This window comes from Neovison vison, chromosome 7 (assembly GCF_020171115.1).
Source record: "Neovison vison isolate M4711 chromosome 7, ASM_NN_V1, whole genome shotgun sequence".
NCBI lineage: Eukaryota > Metazoa > Chordata > Mammalia > Carnivora > Mustelidae > Neogale > Neogale vison.
In genome coordinates, this window is record NC_058097.1 from 18,206,127 (window position 1) to 18,218,250 (window position 12,124).

General features: G+C 41.2%; 2 protein-coding genes across 5 annotated transcripts in view; one reads left to right on the forward strand and one right to left on the reverse strand.

The window, feature by feature from the left end:
- Positions 1 to 4,052, reverse strand: part of LRRC36 (leucine rich repeat containing 36) — a 44,567-nt gene extending 40,515 nt beyond the window's left edge. For all 4 annotated transcript variants that reach the window (XM_044255960.1, XM_044255965.1, XM_044255961.1 and 1 more), the window contains exon 1: positions 3,980 to 4,052. In XM_044255960.1, coding sequence (XP_044111895.1) covers positions 3,980 to 4,049 — 70 coding nt within the window. In that variant the 5' untranslated portion in view covers positions 4,050 to 4,052. The remainder of the gene's footprint in view (positions 1 to 3,979) is intronic.
- A 222-nt stretch (positions 4,053 to 4,274) lies between these two features.
- KCTD19 (potassium channel tetramerization domain containing 19) overlaps positions 4,275 to 12,124 on the forward strand; it is a 28,720-nt gene continuing 20,870 nt past the window's right edge. The window contains exons 1-2 of the mRNA XM_044255956.1: positions 4,275 to 4,286; positions 8,780 to 9,076. Coding sequence (XP_044111891.1) covers positions 4,275 to 4,286; positions 8,780 to 9,076 — 309 coding nt within the window. The remainder of the gene's footprint in view (positions 4,287 to 8,779; positions 9,077 to 12,124) is intronic.

Below are 12,124 nucleotides of genomic sequence, written 5' to 3' on the forward strand. Positions count from 1 at the left end.
AAGACACCATGACTTTCCTTCTCTATTCAAAGTCCAAACATTGAAATACCCCAAGATTAGTCTTAAACCTTCTTCTAGGGCACCTGGGTGGCTCATTTGGTTAAGCAACTGCCTTCAGCTCGGGTCATGAGCCCGCATGGGGCTCCCATCTCCATGGGGAGTCTGCTTCTCCCTCTGACCTTCTCGCCTCTCATGCTCTCTCTCACTGTCTCTCTCTAAAATAAATAAAATCTTAAAAAAAAACCCCTAAAAACCTATTCTCCATCCACATTCTCTAGTTAGGTGAGTTTACCCATTTCCATCCCTTTAAATATTGCTTATTTGTCAATGTCTCCCCAAATTTACAACTCTAATGCTGACCTCTCTCCTCTGAGATCTAGACTTGTATATCCAGTTGCCTACTAAAAATCTTACATTTGAATGTCTAGCAGGTATTTTAAACTTAACATGTTCAAAACAGTACTCTTGATTCCCCTTCCCCAAGCCAATATTTCCCTTAGTCTTTGTGCTCTCTCTTAAATAAATAGCACCATTGTCCCCCCAGTAATAACTGAAACCAAAACTAAGTGTTATCTTTGAAGCCTCCTTTTCCTCATCTCCCATATTCATCTCCCATTTTTTTTGTAAGTCTTCACTACCCACAAAATACACCTTGACTCTGTCCACTTCTTTTTATCTCCACTGTCATCTCCTAGTCTAAGCCATTCATTATCTCTTATCTGGACTACTATAACAGGCTTCTAATGGGTGAGAGTCATATTTTAAAAATAAGTATTAGATCAGGACACATCCCTGCTTAAAATGCTTTCATGAAAACTGACAAGCTGATTCTAAAATTTTAAAAGAGAATAAAAGACTAAGAATAGCCTAGACAACTTTGAAGGAGAAAGAAGAAAGTAAAGTGAAGGAGGGCACTGACTTTACCAGTTATCGAAACCTACTGTTAACCCATAGTAGTTTAAAAAGCGTGATATTGGTGTAGGAATAGACAAACAGAACAGTGGAACAGAACAGAGGGCGTACAAACAGATTTACAAAGGAACTTGGAATATAGCAGATACTATAAATAGGTTCTAAGGAAACTGGCTACCAGTACAAAAAATACAATTATATCAAATCACACATCATATATAAAAATAAATTCCAGGTTGATTAGACTTAAGGAAGAGCAAAGCAGCAGAAATTTTAGGGAAAAAAATTCATTAGTATAGGGAAAAACTTCAAAATTAAGACCAAAAAATCACAAATCATAAGGAAAAATAAACTTGACTACCTTAAGATGAAAATTTTCTGCATGACAAAGGATAATTTAAACATGGGGAAGGGTGCCTGGGTGGCTCAGATGGTTAAGCGGCTGCCTTCGGCTCAGGTCATGATCCCAGGGTCCTAGGATAGAGTCCTGCATCGGGCTCCCTGCTCTGCGGGGAGCCTGCTTCTCCCTCTCCCTCTACCGCTCTTTCTGCTTGTGCTCTTTCACTCTCTCTCTGTTAAATAAATAAATAAAATTTTTAACAAAAAAAATGTATGGGAGTTTTTTAGTACAGGGAAGTATGACAACAAACAAATATATAAAACAGTCTATAACTGCACCACAAGCTCACAAGAGTATACCTTTGGACAAAAGAAGGAAATACTTTTTAGTTAGCCAGAAAATTCCAACAGTAAAGTACAGAATAAAAGTGAAAGCCTTTCCTCCCCAAAGATGACCACTGTGTTTTACTTAATTTTATAATGCATATACCAGCTCATTACTTTAATTGAAAGTATCTGTTTTATTGATTAAAAAAAGCAGATTGCCAAATAAAAGATATGCTCTTATACCTTTTTTTTTTTTAAGATTTTATTTATTTATTTGACAGAGAGAGATTACAAGTAGGCAGAGAAGCAGGCAGAGAGAGAGAGAGGAGGAAGCAGGCTCCCTGCTGAACAGAGAGCCCGATGCGGGACTCGATCCCAGGACCCTGAGATCATGACCTGAGCCGAAGGCAGCGGCTTAACCCACTGAGCCACCCAGGCGCCCAAGATATGCTCTTATACCTTAAAAAAAATACTTATGTGTGTATGTTTGTATAAGTAATGGAAAAGGTATGGAAAGAGGGAGAGGAAAGAACATTTTTTTACTTTAGATAGTTCTGCATTGCTTGAATTATCAGAATGAGCACAATTAATTTTGTTACTCCGATGACTGTAATAAAAGAAGGAAACAAAAACAAGCAAAAAATATCTGCCATGTGCCATTACAGCTGGAGAATGTAAGAAGTACATGCCCCACCCCCAACAGAAAAAACTGAATCAATATTCTTTAAAAAGGCAAGAAAAGAACAAAAGTGTGTCAAATCAATAAAGCTTTTCTTAGCTTGTAAAATAAGAGAGCTCAAAGTAGTTTGGAAAAGAAAAAATAAACCTGAAATATCTGCATCAGTCTATTCATATACACACCACACCACTAACTTTGGTTGGGGCGGAAGGATTTCCAGAGGAAGGAAAGATTAATAACCTCCTTGTTCATTTATGTAATGTCTGTTATAGTATGCACTAGTTTTTATAAATTTTAAATAATAATTTTTAAGCAAGATAAACCTGAATTATTTCATATTCCACAAATATGGAAGTAAGAAAGACAACTTTTTGTTATGGTTAGAGCGCAGGCTCTGCACTCGAGTCCTGGGTTAATAAACCCTGGTCGCTTTGGGCAGGAAACTAAAACTAATCTTAACATATCTGTAAATAGGCACAATAACAACATCTGCTTTACAGGCTGGTTATGGGGATTAAATATTGCGGGGGAAGGGGGTGGGCAGGAGCATATAACTCAGGGCCTGGCATTAAGGATAGAGTAAATTTTGGGCGTCTGGGTGGCTCAATGGGTTAAGCCTCTGCCTTCAGCTCAGGTCATGATCTCAGGGTCCTGGGATCTGATCGGCAGGGAGCCTGCTTCCTCCCTCTCTCTCTGCCTCTCTGCCTACCTGTGATCTCTCTCTCTTTCTGTCAAATAAATAAATAAATTTAAAAGATTTTATTTATTTATTTGACAGAAAGAGAGAGAGATCACAGGTAGGCAGAGAAACAGGCGGGGGAGTGGGGGGGAGAAGCAGGCTCCCCGCTGAGCAGAGCCGGATGCGGGCCTAGATCCCGGGACCGAGACCATGACCTGAGCCGGAAGGCAGAGGCTCAACCCACTGAGCCACCCAGGCGCCCAAAATAAATACATTCTTAAAAAAAAAAAAAGGATAGAGTAAATTTAATAAGGGTAAAAGCTGAATTAGGAATGCTGGTAACTTTCCCAACAGGTCTACTCCTTAGACCCTCAGAAAACAAGTTCTGCGAATCAGAGCCCAGGTCAAAGGTGGGCTACGCAGTTCGTCAGCCACTGGCCCTTGCTTTCCCAACCGAGGCCCCTTTCGGAGAGTCTCTTAAAAAGAGGGCACACGTTCCGATGGATCAAAGAAAGGGCCAAGTTCTTGAGGCAGAGACTAGACGAAGAGAGGGACTGATAAGGGCACATCCTGTCTCATTTTATCCCAAACACCCTTTCTCATTTTACCGCAAAGGCTTCCTGGGTCTGAAATTTTCAAAAAATGCCAAACGAACGCCCTTCGTGCCCTCCCCAAGAGCACCGCAACCTCCAAAGCGCTTCTCAGCTCGTCCCTTCTCCCGCCAATGGCCCTCTTGGGGCTCCGTTTCCTTCCATTAGCTCAGACTCTGTCCAGTTCCTGGTTTCCGGCCGTAGTGCCCTGTTTATCCACTTTCTCCTCCACTTCAGACTCCGTTCGTCTCCCTCAATTCCTCGCCCTCCTCCCCACACTCTCAGGCTACTTCACGACTCTTCTGCCTCAATAACCCCTCCTCTGCCTCAGGGACCGCTCCTCTGCGCCATTCCCCCGCGTCAACCTGAGGTTCCCCCACCTCTGCCTCAGTTTTCTCCCCTCCGCCTCAGGCCCCCACGCTCCCCGCCCAGGTCCTCCCGTCCTGACCCTACCGGGCTGCTCCAGACTCAGCGCCCCCAGGCGGCGGATGCCTTCCTCGTCCAGATCCCACTGCTCCGCCATGCCCGCCCGCCCCTCACCTGTCTCGGTCCACGAGACAGGCTAGCGCACGCCAGGTCCCGCCCCTCGCCGCAGGCTCCGCCCCCCGCCCCCCGCGTGCCGCCCATCACCCCGGGCCGTTAGGGCACTGATCGCGCGCCTGCCCGCCTGCCTCCAGAGTCCCGACTATGGTATGGATCCCGCCCTGGCGGGGGCGCCAAAAACACCAAAGCGGCGAATGGGGAGGCGATGTGGCCCAGGGTTAGGACCTGGCTCTGGGACGCGGGATGGGATAGGGCTCCAGCTTTGAAGGGTTTGGGGTCTGGCTCTGTGGGGTTGGAAGAATGCGGCTGTCTTAAAGGATGATGTATTCTAGTTTGAGGTTCTGGGGGACTTCGGGTCTGAGAGGTGGAGGGTATGCCTCTTAACGAGGTCAAGTTCTTGATGGCTCAGCGTTTGGAGCTGTTGTCTCTGAGACGAGGCGGTGGCCAGCGGGGGAGTGGTGGGGAGGTGTCCAGATCTGAAGGAGTGGGGTAGGGGGTGGGCGGGGGCAGCTCTCTGAGGCATGATAGGGAGGGACCCCCAGATCGGACCGTTGGTGAACTTGGCTCGGAGGAGTTGAAGTCCTGTCTTTAGATCATGAGGTGGTTCTAGCTCTAGAAATTGATTTGGAAGTGCTCCTTTGGGAGGAAGGAGCAGTGCGGAAAGGAGAAATACTCTTTGGAATGGGCTGGAGATGATTATGCTAGGGCTACCCCATTACCTATAGTCAGTTTGGCAAGAAGCCTTTTGTCCTTCAAGTGCTGCAGGTCCCCAAGCTTGCCTCTGACTGAAGGCTCTCCCCAGGCTGGGATACTTCTAGGCTAGCAAACTCCTGTGCAGTCTTTGGAAAGAGAACTCTAGAAAGAGCAGCCACATCCTTAATCCCTACCCTCACTCCGCCAGGTATCTCTTGAGAGCCCACCTGTGGATGGGTCACGTAGGTGTAAGAAGGAGGCAAACTCTTGAGCCAAGACACCCTTGTCAAAGCCTATCCTTAATAAGAACAGAGGACTGAGAACAGAGCTGTGACTCACCTTCCAGGAGTGGGTTTTCTTTGGCAGCCAAAATCTGCATAGTAGGAGCACTTACACTGAGCTGTCAACCAGCTAGTCACCTTTAAGAAAAGCAGAAAGCAAAATCAAGAGTCCTTGCATATTTATGCTTTCTGGTCTAGGTGGGACCCTTATTTACCATCAGCTTGTCATGCTCAGCTGTAGCCATTTTTAAAGAGGGCCAGGACTCAAAATCCTAGATTGGTTCATTAGATTGGCTTTTCTTCCTGAACTTCCGTGAATCATGACACCATTTAAAAATCTGTAATCTTTCTCATGACCCATTTAACTCTTCCAGCCTCAAATGTGGCATATATAATTGCCCTTCTTTACATCTGAATATAGACCAGGTTATTTTAAGAGAAAGGAACTCCACTCACTTCTTTGTTGTATGCATTTATTTTCCTTCCTCAGCTGTCAAAATGGAAGATACAGGTTTTGTTGGAGAAGTAGGCCTTTCCTCTCTTTAGCAACCACCTCTTTAACACTCTTCCCCCCCCACCAACATTTTAATGCAAATTTTGAAAGATTCAGAGAGGGTGAAAGAACTATATACCCACTGCCTGCATTCTACAGTGACCATCTTGCTGTATTTATCACATGTCCATCTTTCCATCCCTTTACCAATCCATACTGGTTTGCTGATGCATTTCAAAATGTTATAAACATCAGTACATTGCACCCCAATTGCTTCAGCATGCATAATTTTTACTTAGAATTCAAAATTATTTAATGGTTCTTTTTAAGGTGCAATTTTTATGCTATTTACCACCTTTTTTAAAAAGATTTTATTTATTTATTTGACAGAGAACACAAGTAGGCAGAGAGGCAGGCAGAGAGAGAGAGAGAGAGAGGCAGGCTCTGCACTGAGCAGAGAGCCTGATGCGGGGCTCGATCTCAGGACCCTGGGATCATGACCTGGGCCAAAGGCAGAGGCCCCAACCTACTGAGCCACCCAGGCGCCCCTAAATTTTGTTTATAAGGGTAGTGGTCCTTGAGTGTTTTTTTTTTAAAGATTTTATTTGTTTATTTGACAGACAGAGGTCACAAGTAGACAGAGAGGCAGGCAGAGAGAGAGAGAGAGGGAAGCAGGCTCCCTGCTGAGCAGAAAGCCTGATGCGGGGCTCGATCACAGGACCCTGAGATCATGACCTGAGCTGAAGGCAGCGGCTTAACCCACTGAGCCATCCAGGCGCCCTGAGTGTTTATTTTAAAATCTGATACAGATGGTTTGTATGTTCTACTTTTCTATAGTGTTGATAAGCTAAGTCATCTTTTTAAAATTCTTTCTTTATTAACATATAATGTATTATTTGTTTCAGGGAAACAAGTCTGTGATTCATCAGTCTTAGACAATTCATAGCCCTCACCACAGCATATACCATCCCCAGTGTCCATCCCTTCCACCCCCCTCCCCTCCAGCAACCCTCAGTTTGTTTCATGAGATTAAGAGTCTCTTGTGGTTTGTCTACCTCTCTGCTTTCCTCTTGTTTCATTTTTCTCTCCCTTCCACTATGATCCTGTCTTGTTTCTCAAGTTCCTCATATCAGTGAGGATCAGCAGTTGATCAACATTGGGTTGTTTCTAATGTTTGGCTGTTATGAATAATGCTTCTGTGAACATTCATCTGCAAGTTTTTGTGTGGACATAGGTCTCATTTCTCTTGAATATATAACTAGAAGTGAAATTGCTGGGCCATATAGTAACTACATGTTTAACATTTTGATGAACCACTAAACTGCTTCCCAGAGTAGCTGCACCACTTTACACTCTCGCCAGTAGTGTTAGAAGGTTCCAGTTTCTCTAACCCTTGTCAACACTTGTTGTCTATCACTTTAATTCAGGTCATTCTACTGGGTGTGAAGTGGTATCTCGTTGCAAGTTTTGATTTCCATTGCCCTCATGGCAAATGATGTTAAGTATATTTTCATGTGCTATTGATCATTTATATATCCCCTTTAGAGAAATGCCTTTTTAGATTTTTTACTCCCCTTTTAAATTTGATTGTCCATATTTTTATTATTTATTATTGAGTTGTAAGAGTTATTTATGTAGTCTAAATACAAGTTCTTTATCAGATATGTGATTTGCAAATATTTTGTTTCATTATATGGGGTTGTCTTTTTACTTGCTGGCATCTTTTGAAGCACAAAAGTTTTTAATTTTGATGAAGTTTTGTTTGTTTGTTTCACTTGTTCTTTCTGTATCTCATCTAAGAAGGCATTACCTAATCTAAGATCATGAGGATTTCGTGTTTTCTTCTAAGGGTTTCATATTTTTAGCTCTTAATTTTAGGTTTGGTCCATTTGGCGTTAATTTTTGTGTATGGTGTGAGGTGGGGGGTCTAACTACTACTTCTCCTTCTCCTTCCTCCTCTTCCTCTTCTTCCTCTTCTTCCTCCTCTTCTTCTTCCTCTTCCTCCTCTTCTTCTCCTCTTCTTCCTCCCCTCTTCTTCTCTTTCTTCTTCTTTTGCACATGGATGTCCAGTTGTCCCAGCACTATTTTTTGAAAAGGCTGTTCTTTACCCATTGGATTGCCTTGGCTCTCTTGTAAAATTCAATTAACCATAAATGTAAAGGTTTATTTCTGGACTCTCAATGGCATTCCACTTATCCCTATGTTTTCCTTATACCAATAACACATTATTTTGATTACTGTACCATTTTAGTAAGTTTTGAAAGTGGAAAGTGTGAATCATCAAATTTTGTTCTCGTTGGGGCGCCTGGGTGGCTCATTCAGTTAAGTGTCTAACTCTTGATTCCAGTTCAGGTTAGATCAAGCCCCACTTTGGGCTCCAAGCTCAGCAGGGAGTTGACTTGAGATTCTCTCCCTCTGCCCCTCCCCTCACTCTCTCTGCCAAACTAATGAATTAATTTTAAAAATCTGTTCTCCCTTTTCAAGAGTATTTTTTTCTATTTGGTGTCCCTTATATTTCCATATGAATTTTAATGTCAGCTTGCCAATTTTTGCACACACACAAAAAAGGCAGCTGGAATTTTCATAGGGACTATCTTCAATCTGTAGATTAATTTGGAGAGTATTCCAATCCTAACAGCATTAAATCTTCTGATTGGTAAACATGAGATGTTTTTGCATTTACTTGGGTCTTTTAAAATTTATTTCAGCTATGTTTTGAACTTTTCAGAGTACAAGTATTACCTTTGTTTTATTAAGTTTATTCCTAAATATTTTGTTCTTTTTGATACTGTTGGAATATAATTGTTTTCTTAGTTTCATTTTTGGATTGTTCATTGCTAGTGTATTAAAATCCAGATGTGGGGCACCTGGGTGGCTCAGTCAGTTAAACATCCAGCTCCTGATTTTAGCTCAGTTCATGCTCAGGATTGTGAGTTCAGGCCCCTCAATAGGCTCATGCTGGATGTGGAGCTTCCTTGAGATCCTCTCTCTCCCTTTGCCTCTGCCCACTCCCCCAACTCTTGCACACACACACTCTCTCTCCCTCTCAAATAAATACATAAATACAATTTAAAAATAAAAATACAATTGATATATATCTTTCACCCTTGTTGAGCTCATTTATAATAATTTCATAGTGAATTCCTTGGGATTTCATCTGCAAATAGTCTTACTTCTTCCTTTCCAATATGGATGCTTTTTATTTCTTTTTCTTGCGTAGCTCTGTTTTCATTCTTCTTTTAGGAGGAGCCTGGCATGCCTCATGAATCAGCAGAGGATTTGTTTCATTTCAACGTTGGGGGCTGGCATTTCTCAGTTCCCAGAAGCAAACTCGCTCAGTTTCCAGACTCCCTGCTATGGAAAGAGGCTTCAGCCTTGACCTCTTTGGAAAGCCAGAGGCTATTCATTGACAGAGATGGTTCCACATTTAGGCATGTGCATTATTACCTCTACACTTCCAAACTCTCCTTCTCCAGTTGTGCAGAACTGAACTTACTCTACGAGCAAGCACTGGGTTTGCAGCTGATGCCTTTGTTGCAGGTAAGATATTCTTGTCTTCTAAGAGTGATCAGAAACATAGGACTTATATCAATCACTAAGTGTTGGGTCCTTTCATGTATTGGTTGCTGAGATGACCCTCTTAATGGGGAAGTATGATGAATGAGTTAAAGTAATAAGTAAACTGAATAAATGATTTCATCCTGACTGTACCTTACCTCTACCAGTAGCCACCACATTTCCAGGATGGGACTTAACCAGCTGCGGAGTTGGTTCCTTGACTCTTGGAAATTGTATTTTAACATTCTTCTTGAATCTTAATTTTTCTCCAGACTACAGAAACCACTTCTTTTTTTTTTCTTTTTTTCTTTTTTTGTAGATCTTATTTATTTATTTGACAGACAGAGGTCACAAGTAGGCAGAGAGGCAGGCAGAGAGAGAGAGGAAGGGAAGCAGGCTCCCTGCTGAGCAGAGAGGCCGATGCGGGACTTGATCCCAGGGCCCCGGGATCATGACCTGAGCTGAAGGCAGAGGCTTAACCCACTGAGCCACCCAGGCGCCCCCAGAAACCATTTCTATAGCTTATCTTAAGTAGTTTATTCTTAGTTTTTGGACAATGATTTTCCTTTTAACCTAGAAAAGCTAAATATTATGACTGGAAAGGACCATTGGCCATGCTCCATATTAATCCCACTGTCTGGACAAAGTGTTGTTTATGGGATCCATCTCCATAAGCACTGACCCAATAAGTCACAGTTCATCTCAGTGCACTACCAGCTGTGCCTCCCAAACACCTCTTAGAAGAAAATTGAGGTAGATCGTGCATATCTGGGTCATATAGGAATGAGAACATTTCACACTGTTTTTATAGATATTCCTTACTAAATAACTTAATGTTTTTTCTTAAAAATTATTATATATTTGGAAATCAAAACCCTAAAAAAACCCTTAACATAGCCCAACACAAGTTGTTGTAGTGGTCTTTTTTTTTATTTTTTTAAGGCTACCCACCTGAAATAAAATTTTTTTCAACTACCTCTGCAATGGAGTGCTAGAATAATTACAAGTGGCTTCAAAAATACTAACATACCCTGGCATATCAAGATTGCTGATGACTCTATGCCAAAGCACTGATTCTGTGGGGAGAAGGAAGGAGTCACATGTTCATTACAGAAAATCAAAGAGATCAAGGCAATTTTTTGAAGAACCATTTTAAAGAACACAAGCCCGTTATACAAACAGTTTATAAAGCCCTTTAATTCCTTTCCTATCCTCACTTTCCAAACTGAAACAAAATCTATATGGGAAGCAACTTCAGAATAGGAGGTAACAACTCACAGGCCAATGAGTGGGTCCAGTTCCAAAGTTCCAAGTTGTGTGAGCAGTAGAAGTAGTTGAAGAACCATGTGGATCTGCCTCCCTAAAGATACAGTAAAACAAGTGCTTATGTTTTGGAAATAGTGTTTTCAAAGAAATAAACACTTAAGCTGGTCTAATTGAAGTGATGTTTATTCTTTGAAGCAGAGTATAAATACAGCTGGAGAATCAATACCCATCTCAAGCAAACCAACAGCCTCACACATTTCCATCACTTTCCCCACTGCTAAGGCCTGTCCAAAAATCTGGTCCTTGCATAAATGTATGAATGCTTTCCTTGGAGAAAATGGGAGTTTTCCAATTATTAGTCTAAAGACTATTCTCAGGCAGTCCAACTTAATGCATTCAGCCAGTATTTATTGAAAACATTTTGGGTAGCAGGCATTATTCTTGTGGTCTTTAAGGAAAACATGGAATGAACCAACAAAAATAAAATGTAAGCCACAAGTAATTTTAAATTTTCTAGTAGCCATATTTTTAAAAAATTAAAAAGTAACATTAATTTTAATAATATTTTCTTTAACTCAGCATATTTATTTTATTTTATTTTATTTATTTGACAGAGAGAGATCACAAGTAGGCAGAGAGGCAGGCAGAGAGAGAGAGAGGGAAGCAGGCTCCCCGCTGAGCAGAGAGCCCGATGATGCGGGATCTTATCCCAGGACCCTGAGATCATGACCTGAGCCGAAGGCAGCGGCTTAACCCACTGAGCCACCCAGGCGCCCTAACTCAACATATTTAAAGTGCTATCTTTACAGCATGTGATCAGTATTTTAAAACTGATATATTTTACATTTTTTGTACAAAGTCTTCAAAGTCTGAGGTGTGTTTTACACTTATAACCTATCTCAGATTCAGAAGATTGCATTTCAATATATACATACAGCTTCTTTGGAAAACAGTCTGGCAGTTCCTCAAAAAATTAGAGTTATCATGCGACCCAATTGATTCCACTTCTAAGTCTGTACCCAAGAAAAATTAAAACTTATGTCCACACAAAAACTTGTAAGCAAATGTTCAAAGCAGCATTATTCATAGTAGCCAAGAAGTAGAAACAATCCTTGTGTTTCGTCAGCTGATAAATAACAAACAAATGTATATCCATACAATGGAATATTTTTGTCAGTAAAAAGGAATGCAGTCCTGATAAATGTAACAACAAGGATGAGCTTTAAACATTATGCTAAGAGAAAGAAGTCAGACACAGAGGACCATATTGTGTATGATTTAATTTATATAAAATGTGCATAATAGGCAAAGTTATGGAGACAGAAAGTAGATTAGTTGTTGCCTAGAGCTGAGGTACACTGGGGGAAGGATAAGGTGAAGAGGATTGGCAATGACTGTAAATGGGTACAAAGTTACTTTTTAGGATGTTTAAATAGATTGTGATGATGACTGCACAGCTCTGTGAACATACTAAAAACCAGTGAACTGTACAACTTAAATTGGAGATTTTATCATTCATATTATATATAGTAAGAATGCATTTCACATAAAATACATTTCATTAAAACTATAAAAAAATCATTGACTTCTATCTTAATATTAGACCTGGAGTCATCAAACTATACCCTTTGGATAAAATCCAGCCCACTACCTTTTTTGTACAGCATGTTAACTAAGAATGGTTTTTACATTTTTATATGGTCAAATAAAAACCAAAAGAAAAATATTTGTTGGTGCATGAATATTATCTGAAGTTCAAATTTC